Genomic DNA, 16,249 nt, shown 5'->3' with positions numbered 1-16,249 from the left:
GGCACTATTTGTTAGTAATCAGTGTGAACTGCGTCTAGGGCAGATGCGCACAATGTGTATCACTTCGTGGTATATTGACAGTTTGTAAACTGGTTAAGCAAAATAAACACGTAAAACAATAACAATGCCTTCAGTGAGTTGTCTGTCATCCCATCACGAACGAAAGAATGCATAACAGCCCTCTTTATCAGTTTTCCTGGGCGTTTGGTCTTAGTAGCCTTTCGTAGCTGCCTTAGCAAGTTGGCATTGCACTCTCCATTGAAAGTGTGACCCTTTTGAAGACAGTCAATAAGCACAATGTCTTTTATATTCCAAAAAATCGGGGCCATAACCTTCTCTGTAGATGAAACAACCTTGTCCTTCAGTGGAGCAGGTGAAGAGAGGTGTTTCTTTCCACTTGCATGGATTGCTTCTTTGTCTCTGGCTCAATGTGATGAACCCAAAAATATCCTGGGTTAGGAGCAATCCAGGAAACGTGCTGGATCCACCTCAATGTCTGATGTTCTCATGTGACACTCAGCGAGCAGAAACCTTCATCGTGCTATGTTCATTTTGCAGAATAGTCTCAACTCTCTCACAGGATATGCTAATAACACTGGGTTTTATAGTCAATCGCCTATCATTCATCATTATGTGATGAACACAATGTTTTCCGTGGTGGCAGCAGCAGCTGCAGGACAGCCAAACCATGATTTTTCTGAAGTCTATCTCTTCCCTTGCTAAATTTAGCTGCCACTTTTGTACTGACAATAAGGCAGGAGTGTCAACCCTTAATGTATCATGTCTACATGAATAATCTCGGCATGAATGTCCTTGAGGGCTAAAACCTTTCCCTGCAGGTACTTGATTACAGCACGATGCCAAATTTTGTCTGTTTTCTAGAGAAGTTGCTAATAGTTATTTTTGAAGTTTTCTCCGGACAGTCAGATATCATTATATCTGGAAAGAAACAATGCATTTATTAAATAGGAGGATTGAAATTAATGCAAGCAAGATTTCACAGCTCATGCATCACTCTTTTATAGTCAGCCTATGAAATTTTCATCCCACATTCGTGCACATGGAACAGTGTCTCAAATCATTCCCAAAACTTTTCTGCGTGCACTCGTTTTTGTAATGAAACTTTCTACAAGGATTTGCAATGCATTTTTATTATGCATTATGGCACTATGTGCTAGAGGGTGCTGTGTCATTGTGGTACAGAACCAGTTCTTCAAATGGTGAATGTGCTGGATGTTTGCTCATTTGATGCTACAGACACAGGTGAAGACAGAATAAGCTGTGTTAGCATCAACACTTGTAGCATACTAGTATGAAAAACAACATCAGGAGCTCTCCATTTTTCTACAATGTCACGTTGAGAATACTGACAGATTTTAGGATTCCTGGTTATGTATGTGGAAGCTGTAAAGTTTAATTAGTATCTAGTGGGGGTGTAGTTTTCATGGTGGTGATGGTATGTGTGCTTTGACATTTGCTGATACTGCTTGTACAAATTGTGCGTCTTGAAACAGATGTGTTAATAAATTTTACTTTATTTACAGTTTGTAGATTTATGATAGTGCTGTGAGGTATACATTCAGATTGAGCTGGAGTCTTTTCAGTGGTAATTTTAAAGTTTAGTGAAAATTTTAAAATTTGGTGTATTGATGCAAGTCTCCACATTGAATCTCAGGGGCTAATTCACTTTTTCCAGAAATTAAAAAAAAAAAGTTATAAAAGTTTAAAATTTCATAATTTTTATCCAGTCATAAAACAGAATTTGGAAGCTATAATTTTGTATGTTCCAGCACGTGATGTCAACTGTAAACAAATGAAATATTGACGAAATTCTGCTTTATGCACACCATAAAACCCCTCATAAATTTTTTATATTTTGGAATTTTCAGAAAATGTTTGTGAATTTGTATTCTACACATAGGAATTCATACAATTATGCAAAAATGGAAAGAAAAATAGGGTGCATGATTTAAGGCCTATTTAGTTATTATTTTTAGCACATCTTATGACTACCATTTAATAAACGGAAAATGACTGCATGAGTTAACAGCTTGGCTGGTTACTATGGAAACAGGCTCCTATATGTCTTTGGCTTTTGATTGGCTAAAATTACTCCAAATTTGCAAACTTTAAAAGCTATTAACTCCTTATTTATTGATTTATGGCAGAGAAGAGCTGGGGAATGGATGCTTGTTGAAAGAGACAATAATTAGAAGGAAGGATGGAAGCTGAGGGAAGGCCATTATTGGTAACACATAGTGTTCGGGGATGTTATAGTATCAAGGAGGGATTGATGTTGGGGAAGCAGGTGGTTATGGAGCTGAGATGTGGGGATGTTTGACAGGGCCCAGCACAAGCAAGCATAACCAAGGTGATCTTAGGACCTTATATTTGCTGTGATGGATGGGTCTTATCAAGTATAATGAATCACCAATCATTCAGTTCTTTGTCTTCCTATGTCACCCTCTTCAACAAGTTCCATCCACTTTAAATAACCAGCATTTCTTTATGCAACTGTTCTCATCCATTTACATCACATAATCAAACCAGTGCAGTCTTCATTTTTACATGCTACATTTGATTCCTTGTATGCCGATTTGCTGTACATGAAAGCTGACATTGCAATGGAGCATACTAGTTTCATTTCTCTCTAGTCTTTGCATGTCCTCTATATTCAGAGTCCACATCTCACCACCATTTAACATTGTTGTTCATAGTGAAGCATTAAACAATCTACTTTTCATTCAGGGAGAGAGAGAGAGAGAGCAACCTTTTGTTGCAAACAGAACCAGTATTTCTCTGCACTTTATTCATCCTATTGTTCTAGCAACTGTATTTTCAGAACAGCCTCCACCACTGCTAATTAGGTCATCTAATTTATAAAAACTATCTACTACCTTCAGGGATATATACTCTTAGTGTTTATGGCTACTGTGTATCTTCCACATACAAGCCTTCCCCATTAGCCATCCTGTGATTCCACTGCTCCACTTGTGTGTCTATAACCTGTCTGGGTGCACTGTATGGAATTCCTGCCTATACTTTTTTGCATATCAGGCAGGATCATTTACCTGAAGGGAATAGTGTCTTGTCTATATTCTTGCTCTGAGAAATGAGACCATTAGCCTATAGTAGTTCCCCAGGGAGATCCAGTCTCTACTATGGCCTGGGGGTGCAATATATGAAATATGAGGGGACTGAAAACCAAGCTCTGGTGAACTCTTACCTATACTCTAAATCCATTGCTGATCTCCTGGTTAACTCTCACTTTACTGATAGCTCCCCTGTACATAACTTGTATGGCTTTCACCAGCTGTTCATCTACCTCTAACTTCCCCAGAGACCACCCTATCGCAGTATGAGAGAATAAATCAAAGGCTTTTTCTAGGTTAGCAGATATATAGAGAAGGGCAGAGAGAGCAGGAGATGCAGTAGAAATTGGTAGAAATGCAGGTGAAGGAGTCGGTGATATGATAGTGTTGATGATGGGTGCTGGTGAGGAGCGTTGTGTTGGAGAGGTAAGGGCATGGGCGGGAGCAGGGTAATGAGCTGGGTTGAGGGGTTGAGTTAGGGAAGAAGCTGTGGACCAAGAGGTCTTGTAGGTTGTGGGCTCATTTGAAGGAGGGGAGGGGTCAGTTAGGGAAGATGTGCGAAGTGGAGGGGTCAGACTGGAGTCACCGGAAGGCTCGGAGAATGGTGCGTTGGAGAGGTAGGATGGTGGGGTGGTAGGTGAGGAGAAACGGGAGACAGTGGGGCGGGTGCAGGGGGAGAGAGCAGATGCATGGTCCACAGAATATGCTCTGGCAAGGGCAGTGAGGATAGTGGTGAGGATATATATATATGTGTAAATGTGTTTAACTATCTGCCTGTTTGTGTGTGTCAGTTTATCTGTTTCTCTATCTACCTACTTACACAAACCCACCACAAATCACAAAAAATATGCAGTATATTGATTATGTTACCCTGTACTCTTCAGAGTTGTTTGGTATGGAAGAAAATTTGAAAAACAGTCACCATATTTTCTTACATATCTGCCTACTTAGAAGAGTCAGGCTTTTATCTGACATCCTACTGAACCCCAGTGCAAAACCAATTTGTAAGATTGGCCACGATGGATATATATTTCAAATTTACAGAAAACAAAAGAGGAAGACAGGTGAGGGAACAACAAGTAGATGTATGAATTTAATGCTCAGGAAGAATGGAAAAGTCTTTGATGTTTCAAGCTCATGCTCTTTGACAGAAAATATTGGGAGGAGGAAAATGGAGTGAGAAAAAATGTGTATAAACTGTGATTTGTGTGTGTGTGTGTGTGTGTGTGTGTCTCCTTGTCTCGACCTTGCACTTTACTCATGAATGTGTCACCATCATACATTTGGTGTTGCTCATTTCCAATCATCCACAAAAACATGTCTTGTCATGCAGAAAACAACATTCTTGGAATCAAGGGAAGGTTGGGGAAAAGAGTGCAATCCAATCAGAGAAAATCTGTCTCGGTGAATTCTTTCTCACTCATGTTAGCATGGAAATGTGGACATTAAAATGATGATGAAATACTTCATATATTTGTAGACAATATTTATTTGTTGTATATCCTGGTTTGGCCTAAATTGTCCTATTTTAACTCCTTGTTCTGGCTTTCCAGCCAATTTGAAAGTCTGTCCCAGTTTTTAATAATCTTGAAGTATTTATTTGTTACTATCTTTATTATTTGACAGAAAGGCGCAAGACATTGGTGCTAATTAGTCTTACTAAACCATAATGAAACACTTGTAGCAGGAACCCTGTTGAAACTTGAAATTAAAATCTTGTACTTCATTCATACACACGGAAAAAGTCCAAATATTTAGAATTGTTCCCTCAGTTTCAAAAAAGAAGGAAACAGATGACCATTGGAAAACCAGATTGTCTCTGGAGAAACTAACTAGTGACTGAGAATCTTGTGTTGAGACAAACAATGGCATTCTCTGAACTATGCTATGTTCAAGTATTTATAATTGTTAAAATTAGGCCTTATATTACATGCATTTTCCATGAGAAAGCCAGAAACACTGCAAAGCTTGTTTGATTTAATTTGTCTTGCAAGTATCTCACCAAAAGTGGCTGCTAAAGAAGTTAATTTTGCTTTTCATACTGTTTCACATGACTTGAATTTCAAAACATCTGACTGCATTTTAGCCAAAGTTGTAGCTAGTCCTGACAAAATGGGAACCTGTAAATTTTTATGCAAAATTTGGAAGGTGCTATATTGGCATTAAATGAAGCTGAGGTGTACATATTGTGTACAACTTCATACCAATTAATATCAAATAACTCCTGAAAATATTAAAATATTTTCTTATATATACAAGTCATTTAATGTCTCTAAAAGAATTTTGTGACTTTGCCAGTGTGGGAGACAAAAACATAATACAACATGTTAATATATCAACAGTTGAAATAATTCTTCACATTTGTTCTAGCAGAATTGTGCTGAGACTGGCAAAGCAAAAAGATATGTTTTTAGTTTGAATATGGATAGCTTAATTTTTTCAAGAAACTGGAGTACAATACTAAGTAGCAGGAGAAAAAACTCTGAATTTGTACCTCAAAACGGAAAGGTTTTGCAGAGAAACCAGGACAAAAAATTAGGGAAAGCATTGGAAAAGTGAAGAAAGAGTGTAAAAGGTTTTATGAAAGATGTCTCCCATACCTAACCTATGGAAAGAGAACTTTAAACCAGCAGAAGACTGTTGTGGTTAGATATTTTGGCCAATTGTTCAACAGTCTACAGTTAAAATCAAAGGATTGAAAAGCAAGTAGTAAACATTGGTCAGTTATTTGATGTGGCTGTTATTGCAAAGTCTTTGAGCTTCTAAAGCAGAATTTTGGGCAACACAAAACTTTACGCATGTAAAATAGTGGCCAAATTATTTGCTCATTGCTAAGAGAAAATTTTAGTGCTGTAGTATTCATTCACTATCTACATAGTACTTTTGCACCTGTGCATATGTGGTCAGAAAAGAGGTGCAAGTTAAAAGTCAGTGGTTTTCTAATTACTAAAATAAACACTCACCTAAGCTGCTCAGATATTTTTGATAAAATTTAAAATATCAAATTTCTTATGAAAATATTTCCAAAAGAACAGTATGAAAGTACTTGGCAGTTGAATAAGATGTTACTTGTCAATAGAAACAGATAATTGTATACACTTATTCTATCAGGTAAAGAACTAGCTGCTTTGTACATCTGATTCCTGTCCCTTTGTCTCATACCCAGCTGTTAAACCTTCTAAGTAAGAAAGATCAATCATACATCTTACCAGTTCACATGTATCACTTCAGTACTTGCCAGGAATTGCCTTCATATAAGAACAAAATAGGCAGTTATGTTAATACATTTGCAGTAAAAAGTCCTCCAGATGGCCCACTCTTCTTTAACACCCATCCCATATGCTGTAACTCTTTATCATGCATGGTATTTCCACTGTCCCAAATTTCAGTTCCTATAATCCTTGTTGCAATCTAAAAGAATATGGTGAGTCTACACTCACACACATTTGCACACTCAAGCATATATAGTTTAAAGAAAATAAACGTTAAAAAGGTCAACACAGGAAGAAACAAAGTTCGATAACTATGTTATTGGTTTAATGCTTGTATATATATATATAATATATATATGCATGTTGTTTAATGTACTCAGTATATATTTTCATATATTGAAGATATTATCTAGTCAAGTTTTAAAGTATGCCTATGTTTGGTGAAAAAAATGGAAAAAGAAAGGCAAAAAAGAATTAGTTACATTCCCTTTGACTGAAGAATCATAAGGCTAGATGTGGCAGAATCAATGGAAGGGGTCTAAAGTGTGCAAAACAGCTTCTCTGTCTGGTGAGGTTGGTATTCTCCAGTTTGCCAAAAGAAACTTTGCCATATGCTTACATTTGCTGAAAATTTCTGATCTGGAATTCAACAGTGTTGTGGAAGTTTTAGATCTAAAAAGGATGTGCAAAACTGTATAACTTGCATTTGTTTTATCCATTAACATATGACATGAATTTTTCTATGGTTTTCCACTTTATTGTATGTGGTGTGGAGTGTGTCGTAAAGCCCATATATGGTTAGCTGACTTAGTTTTGTCCATGTGCCGGAAAAACATAGGTGTTCAGTGTGGCATTTTTTGTAGTTGCCTTTATACAACCTGATGTAATTCTTCTTTTTGGTTATGTTATCATATAGTGTAGCTGTAATTTCTGCTTCATATAAGATGAAGTTTATTGTGCGCCCCTAGTTGAGTGGACAATGAATGGACAAGCTTCAGAGTCTCAGCAGTTATAACTGGAAGTGGGCTGTTGGTGTTGGTTATGGGTGATGATGCTCTTTATATTGGGGCCAGCAGCTTTATGATAATTTTTTTGTCTGTTAAAGATCTTTCTGTACATGTGATTTTCTGGGAAATGTTTATCTAAGAGAGAGAGGAATTTTTTAACTAAATTAGCTTTAACATTTTGGGAGAGTGAGGGCAAACCAAATTAATTTCCTATTCTAAGGTGCATTTTTATTATTCGTATTATTACTAGAAAAGTTGTAATATAAATTATCTTTGAAGCTACCATTACCTAGGACATTTTCATAGTAAGAGGCTTATCAAAAATCTCTTTAGAGGAAGAGAGGTTGAATATTCTGCTATTAATGTTTAGCTATCAGGTTTCTAAACCTGGTAGCGAAACTGTTTGTGAGTGCAGTTAAATTTCTTGTTGCGTTTATGGTATGGTTTATTAGAGTGAAAGTTTAGATCTAGGGAAACATCTTAAAATTGACTTTTAACAAATCAGTCATGACTGTGATTTTGAGGCTTAATTGACTAAAGGTAGTGAGTATGATCATTGCGGCCATGAGAAATTCCCAATCCATTGTTTAGGTGTAGACCAACATTGTGGGATGGGAACATTGAACAATTCATTTGTATCAGATATTTTAACCCATGGCTGTTATTTACTTATCTACTTGCCCTCTTATCTCAGTCACACTCTTACTATCCTCTCTCACTCACGCTATATCCTCCAACACTGTTCTATCTAACTATTCAGCTGGTAAAGTCTCTTTCACCTTACAATGTAGAAGGCAATCACTACTAAAATTCCACTCATATCATTCTATAGAGTGGTTGATGAGCTGTCTAGGATTAGTTAATAACTTATATTACCTAATAAATGAAAAAGGCAGGGGATCAGAGAGCATAGTAGTAAAGGTAAGAACTGATTGGAAGAAGTTCAAGAAGTTATTACCTCTGCTGGCAACAAAGGGTTTTTTCTCAGAGTGTAAGATGGACTGTATGCTGCTTGTATATGAAGTTTGATGCTGTTTAAAAGTGAGACATGGCCTCTTTGAGTGCAGATTTATGAAGAGTAGAATTAAATGAACCGAACATAGTCTGTTGGATGTGTAATAGTATACTATACTAGTGTAAGTATAGCATATACTATACTAGTGTAAGTATAGTATCATATATTATGGTTGCAAAATGATATAATCTGACCTTGCCAGCAATTTATATGTGTGTACTGTTTGCCAGGAATGCGTTTAATATGTAAATTAGTCTATCCAGTTGTGTCACACTGTTGAACTTATTGGGTATTTAAGCAATGTATTCATGGACTGTTGGTGGGTTGGATGTGGTATTAATGAAAGAGCAATAACTCTTGAAATATGTAAATACACCCATTACCTACATTTTCTCTCTTCAATTGCATTGTTTACTTAGATATATTCATTTGCAAATGTTGTAACTGGCAGTGCTGACTCTGGAAAGCTATCACTATAAAGCACCATAGGAGGGAGACAAGTACAGTTTGACAATACAAGAATACACTATTTGCTTGATCATTTTTTTTATCAAAATCATATTTCATTTGAAAGTTTTCTATGTGAACTTTCTTCTCATATAATTTGAATCAAAATCCGACTCATGGCATATTATGCCATATTCCTTTAATCACCCTGGTATTTCCACCCATTCACAAAGTTTGTCCTTTTTTTTTTTTTTTTGACTACTGAAAGGTAGCTCTCATCTTTGTTCAGTGTGCTGGAACAGTATTACTTGATTCTTTTGCAGATCATACTGTCATGAAAAGGACTTTTACCGCTTTATTTTGATATAAAAATCAGTGAAAGTAGGTCAAATAATCCCTATGACATATAAAAGTGAAAATTTTATCAACTTTCACTTAGAAAATAATACATTTTCTTCAAGATTTTTATGTCTTAAGAAAGAAAAATTACTTGCCAGTTAGATATGATCATTGCTGAATCTGGCCACAGTATGGTGAAAAAGTGCAAAGTCAATAAAGAGAGTGGTACACTGACACTACTAGTCAAAGTGACATATTCCTCTGTGGTTAGAGGTCAAACACAACACAAATCTGAGGTTTCAGAATCCAAGGCTCTGGTTTGAGCCAGAGTTTCAAGAAATGAACTAATTACTAAGTAAACATATTTCTATAGAAAAATGCACTAAATTGAGCTGCTTCAGACTTCTAGAACCCATAATTAGCATAGAATGATTGTATTGTGAATCTTTATTCCCTCTTGTTGTGTAACAAAGTGTGGAGATTGATGTCTGAATTATACCTTGTGGATATTCTTGTACATGTAAATTTCATTGTCCTTTGAGAAATATTGGTAAAATTTTGCAAACACAATTATATTGTACAATGAATATTATTTTGTAGACTATTTAGGTTCAATATGAAGCATTTTCTTTCCCAATTTTGAATATAGTTGGATAATGTGTAGTAGTGTTTAAATATTCATTTTAGGTTTTTGTCTCTCTCTCCTACTAACAAGTTTGCTATGTTACAGATGTTTTTAATATCTTTAATTCAAGCTTTTAATGCTAAAGCAAGGAATTAGATTTCACATTTTGTTTGTCTTTTAATCTGGGTCTACATGCAATTCTGAGAAAGGTGCCAGGTCATCATGTCATGTGCTAGAAGCAACAGCTAAATCTTCTGTAAATCATACACTTTTTCATTTGAAAATGTTTTCAAAGATCATTTCATAACCAAAACGTTTCTCTTGTTTTTTTAAGTACATTGTACTAAAAAAAGAGGCCAAAATCAGTCCAGAGGGGAGGGAAGGAGGTTGGAAAAAATCATAGATTTTCAAGAAATCTTTTTATAACATACCTTGCCTGTCATTTCCAAGGTGGTGGTGAAAAGAAAATTGGAAAAAACCCATCAAAATTCAGCTTAAATGGACATCCTGATCCCAAACTCTGCTGCTTATAGCCATTTTTAATAGTTCATTAAAATTGTATTGAAATGGTGTCATGATCCCAAATCTCAGGATTTATTTAGCTTGCATCTATTACAAATATGCCAAAACTCAAGTCCTTGTGACTTGTACTTTTGAATTTAGCTTAGTCTGAAAACACTGAAATTGACTGTTTGTTACATGTAACAAAATAGGTTTTACATAAATATTTTAAAAATTGCTCCCAAAACAAAGTTTTATTTTCAAAAACCTTAAAAAAAGAAAAAGAAAGGCACCTATTTGTGTTATTCAAAGTTGGTTATCACCTCAGTTTCAAAGATATATTACAAAATGCTCAATTATTCATGTAGGCTAATTAGGCAAGATTTTTTACAAATTCACTGGCCACCCAAGTTGTCATATCTCCTAAAATATTCATTCAAATTTCACAAATGAGGTATCAAAATGTTTGTTTTGGGATGCTCTCCAAGAAAATGTACAATAGAAATTACATTTAAATATTTTCAAAAATTCATAGTGACCCCTATAGAAAATCATATTTTACTTGGATGTTCTGAGATATTTGAAAGAGAGAGTGTAATGGAAGATGCTTAAAATATGACTAAACAAAACACTGTTTTTTCTTTGCATTTTTCAGATTAACTGTATCTAGTATTTTTATTACTTATCCTCTATACTGCTCTTCATAATTTCACCATGATAATACTTGCTCATGGGTTCCTGTTTTTGCAAAGACAAGTTCCTATGATTTATGTTAAATTATTTTTTACACTATTATTTTGCATCACGGACTATTTATAGAAATTGTTCCTATCAGTATTTATCATTTTCTTTGTAGATAATGGAATTTAACCCGTTATATTTGAAATACTTGTTCCTTGCACAATGCTTCTGTGGTAAGTAACAATATGTTTCTTATATAAACATTTTTATTCAGAATTTTAAATTGTCATAAATTTGTATCCACTGTAGAATTTAATCATAACTATTGCTGTTTAATCCTAAGGCCAGTGCTGATAAATTATGTTTAAAGGTGTTGCATATGTTGATATTTCATATTGTTTTTGCAGCTTCATTTTCCTTATTAAGGTGATAATTGGTGATTTGAGGTGAATTTGGCTGCTATTTATAGCAGATTGATTTGAACCTGACTAGCCTACAGCTATTTTCATAGCTACTATATATTGGAACAGTTATGGCTGTGTGATTTAAGAGTTAAGTGCAGACATGGCTAAGAAGTTCGTGTTCCAAACATGTAGCTTTGAGTTCAGTTTCACTGCATGACACCTTGAGCAAGTATGTTATACTATAGCTTCAGATCAACAAAAGCATTCTTAGTAGATGTGGCAGATATAACTGAAAGCCCATCATATATATATATATATATATATATAAAATCCTGCTCGATCTGTAGGAAAGGCGTGGGTAGAAACTTTATAAGATGTACCCAGTATAAGCTATGGACACATAACTGGTTCAGTTATATCAAAGAAAGGCCAACTGAGAAGATAGTTTTTGTATGTGGCAGATGCTCAGGAGCAATAAACACTGAAAATATGCAGAAATCAACTTCCCCCACATTCCAGGGAGAAAAACTAGTAGTTGATAGCTTCCATTACCTAGGTGACCAAGTCAGTAGCAGGGGAAGGTATGCTGAAAATGTAGCTGCTAGAAGAAGAATAGCCTGGGCAAAGTTCAGAGAGCTCTTACCTTTGCTGGTGACAAAGGGCCTCTCACTCAGAGTAAAAGGTAGACTGTATGACGCATGCCACACGGCAGTGAAACATGGGCCATGACTGCTGATGACATGCATAAGCTCGCAAGGAATGAAGCCAGTATGCTCCGATGGATGTGTAATGTCATTGTGCATACTCAATAGAGTGTAAGTACCTTGAAAGAAAAGTTGGGCCTAAGAAGCATCAGATGTGGTATGCAAGAGAGATGACTGCGCTGGTATGGTCATGTGGTGAGAAAGGATGAGGATAGCTGGTATGGTTATGTGTTGCATGTGGATAAGGACAGTTGTGTGAAGAAGTGTCATACACTAAATGTGGAGGGAACTTCTGGAAGAGGTAGACCTGGGAAGACCTGGGATGAAGTGGTGAAGCACGACCTTCGAACATTAGGCCTCACTGAGGCAATGACTAGTGACCGAGACCTTTGGAAATATGCTGTGCGTGAGAATACTCGGCAAGCCAAGTGAGACCATAACCGATGGCCTATGCCAGGGGTATAACCAGCCCACTTATGCGTACCTTTAGTTGGACACTAAACTCTGCTTGTGAAGACCTGTTAGGGCAAATGAAATCGAAATCGAATTCGGTGGGGCGCTAAGAGCACCAGCTGAGCATGATTGTTGCCGGAGCAGCTGACTGGCTTCTGTGCCGGTGGCACGTAAAAAGCACCACTTGAGCGTAATCATTACCAGTGTCGTTTTACTAGCACTTGTGCCAGTAACATGGGAAAAAACTTTCGAGCATGGTCTTTGCCAGTGCCGCCGGACTGACTCCCATGCAGGTGGCACGTAAAAAACATCATTTGAGCATGGCCATTGCTAATACTACCTGACTGGCCCTCATGCCAGTGGCAGATAAAAGCACCCACTACACTCTCAGAGTGGTTGGTGTTAGGAAGGGCATCCAGCTGTAGAAACTCTGCCAGATCAGATTGGAGCCTGGTGCAGCCATCTGGTTCGCTGGTCCTCAGTCAAATCGTCCAACCCATGCCAGCTTGGAAAGTGGATGTTAAACAATGATGATGAAGATATATGTGTCTGTGTGTGAGTGTGTGTGTGTGTGTGTGTAGATCTATATATATGTATATATATATATGTGTGTGTCTATATATATGTATATGTCATATATATGTATTAGTGTGTGTGTGTATATATATATATATGTATATGTATATATATGTGTGTATATATGTACATATATATATGTATATATATATATGTATGTATATATATATAAGTATATATATATGTATGTACATTTATATATTTGCTGTGCAAGATTTTTTATGTGAAGTCGTGTGTTGAAACAGATATTATTATATTACGGAATGGTCATTTTGTCAGTTTAGCCAATAAAAAAACATGCACTAAATATTTGGTGTTATTTTGCTTCAGGGATATTTAGTTCTTTACATTAATCTTAATCTTATTTCGGCCAGAGTTCTTTCGTCACACTCCTGTGACTGCATCAGTGGTCCTTTGTTTTGTTTTCTTCTTTCTTTTTTGTGTCTCTCCTTACTAACCGTCAGCCATTTTGTATTTCTATTGTATGTCTTCATTTGCGCATGCTTATATCTCTATGTGCGTCTATGTTTATTTAGTGTGTGTGTGGGGGATGCCTGTAATATTTGTATCTTCTGTTTATATACGTTCATGTAATTTGTTTTTGTTGTTGTATTTGTTTATTCTTATTTTGTTCATGTGTTTACATCCCTTTATTATTATCATTACATATGCTTGTATGTATGTATGTATAACAACAATACTAGTAATAATAATAATAAATAAAAAAAAAAATAGTTATTTATTTCTATTTGTTTATTTATCTGTGTACTTATTATGTTTTCGGGATCCTCTACCGTCATATGTTGTGGTGTGTGCTATTGTTCCATTCTAGTTTTCTATTCAGGCTAGGTTTATTTTCTATTATGTGTGTAGCTTCTGTAATTTGTCTGATTGTTGCATCTGTTCTATGTGTGGACAATATTTTAATTTCTATGTTGTTGATTGATCCCCCGTGTTCCTGTTCGGCATGTTGGTACAGAATCGATGAGCTTTTACCTTCCTTGAGTTGTCTCCAATGTTCATTTACCCACTCTCCTATACTTCTTGCCGTTTCCCCTACATATGTCGTTGTCTTGTTACTGCATCGTCCCTCTATACATCTTATACTATAGACTACATTTCTGGCTTTACAGTTTGTTTGTGGGCTAAATCTACATACAGTACAGTACTTATCAGTACAGGGAGTTCTACTAAAAGGATAGGTTCTACCAATTATAGATTTGATAGGGTTGCCTGGCTTTTCAACAACCTTAATCCTTAGCTTAAGTTTGTCTAGGGTCCTTCTAAAGCGGTACGCCAGTTCACCTCCAGGGGTGGTGTCAATGAACATGACACTCTGGTATTTATGGCTATCATACCAAGAGTTGGCCTTCCCTATTTTCTTTTTTGTCCTTTCTATAGTGTTCCATGACTTGTTCCTATAGAGTGGGCAAATCCCATTCCTATCATTACATAATATATTATCAAATTTCTTCATGGCTCCTTTGTATACTCTGATCCTTTCTTTATGGCTGTAACCTGAGAACTGCATGCGGTTCAGAAATATAACAATATATGTATGTATATATATATGTATATATATATATATCATCATTGTTTAACGCCCGTTGGGTTGGATGGTTCGACCGGTGTCTGGCAAGCCAGGATGCTGTGCCAGGCTCTAGTCTGATCTGAAAGTGTTTCTAGAGCTGGATGCCCTTCCTCACGCCAACCACTTCATGAGTGTAGTGGGTGCCTTTTACAGAGGAGGCTGGCAAGCGACCACAATAGGTTGTTTCTTTTTATGTGTCACCAACAAGTACGCCAGTTAGGCGGCGCTGGCATCAGCTACGTTCAGACGGTGCTTTTTACATGTCACCGGCACAGGTATCTTAACTACAATTTCCATTTGATTTTTATTTTGATGTTGGTGTAGACGTAGTTGACTCAATAGGTCTCCTCAAGAACAGCGGGTCAGTGTATATATATATATATATATATGTGTATATATACACACACACACACATATATATATATATATGGATATCTCTCTCTCTCTTTTGGAGAGGCACAAGCACCTACACGCACATATACACACACGGCAGTAACTTCCGCCTGCCAAATTCAATCACAAAGCTTCGGTCGGCTCGGGGCTATAGCGGAAGACACCTACCCAAAATATATATAAAACTGAGAATGTGTGTCTGTCTGTGTGAATCCCTAAAACTTGAGAACTACATAACCAATTTCATTCAAATTTTACACATGCCTTACTTAAGGTCCATGTAGTGTCATGGGCAAAAAAATGTTTAACTTCTTGCCTAGGGTGAGCCCACATCAATATCATATCTTCTCCACTATTTCAGTATTATGTGTTAAAAGTGAAACAAAAACATCTCTCTATTGTAATGTCAGATACTTTCACTTTAATACTGAAACTATTAAAGTCAGACTATTATGTAAGAGTGATGAACCATTAACAGTGGACATCCATTTTGCTAGAAGAAGATCTGCTATGGTCTTATATGCTACACGACTGGTTTTCAATTCATATTAATCAAATTAATATTCAATTTCTCAACCTTATTACTTTAAATTTACATTTACATGTGTATATATATATCTTTCCTGAGCGTCCAATAATACTATATTTGTTCCACGTCCTCGCGTTGTTGTGTTTTCTTGTTTGGATTAACTTTATATATATATATATATATATATATATATATATATATAGATGTATACATATAGATGTATATATATGTATATATATGTATCATCATCATCATCATCATCGTTTAACGTCCGCTTTCCATGCTAGCATGGGTTGGACGGTTCAACTGGGGTCTGGGGAGCCCGAAGGCTGCACTAGGCCAGTCAGATCTGGCAGTGTTTCTACAACTGGATGCCCTTCCTAACGCCAACCACTCCGAGAGTGTAGTGGGTGATTTTATGTGCCAGACGAGGCTGGCGAACGGCCACGATTGGATGGTGTTTGTTACGTGCCCACAGCACAGAGGCCAGTCGATGTGGTACTGGCTACAGCCACGTTCGAATGGTTTTCTTACGTGCCACCGGCACTGGTACCACAAAGATACAAATTCCATTGATGTTCATCTATTTTGATTTGGTTTGATTTTCACTTGCCTCAACAGGTCTTCACAAGTGTCCCAAGAAGGAAGGTATGCACAGGTGGACTGACTACGTCCCAGGT

At 36.4% G+C, this 16,249-nt stretch overlaps 1 protein-coding gene across 1 annotated transcript in view; it reads left to right on the top strand.

Annotated features, from left to right (window-relative positions):
* Positions 1-16,249, top strand: part of LOC115212114 — a 556,559-nt gene that overhangs the window by 11,307 nt on the left and 529,003 nt on the right. Inside the window, exon 2 of the mRNA XM_029780954.2 lies at positions 11,095-11,152. Coding sequence (XP_029636814.1) covers positions 11,095-11,152 — 58 coding nt within the window. The remainder of the gene's footprint in view (positions 1-11,094; positions 11,153-16,249) is intronic.

Source organism: Octopus sinensis, linkage group LG5, assembly GCF_006345805.1.
Source record: "Octopus sinensis linkage group LG5, ASM634580v1, whole genome shotgun sequence".
NCBI lineage: Eukaryota > Metazoa > Mollusca > Cephalopoda > Octopoda > Octopodidae > Octopus > Octopus sinensis.
Note: the sequence above shows the minus strand (reverse complement) of the source record. Positions and strands in the feature narration are given on the sequence as shown.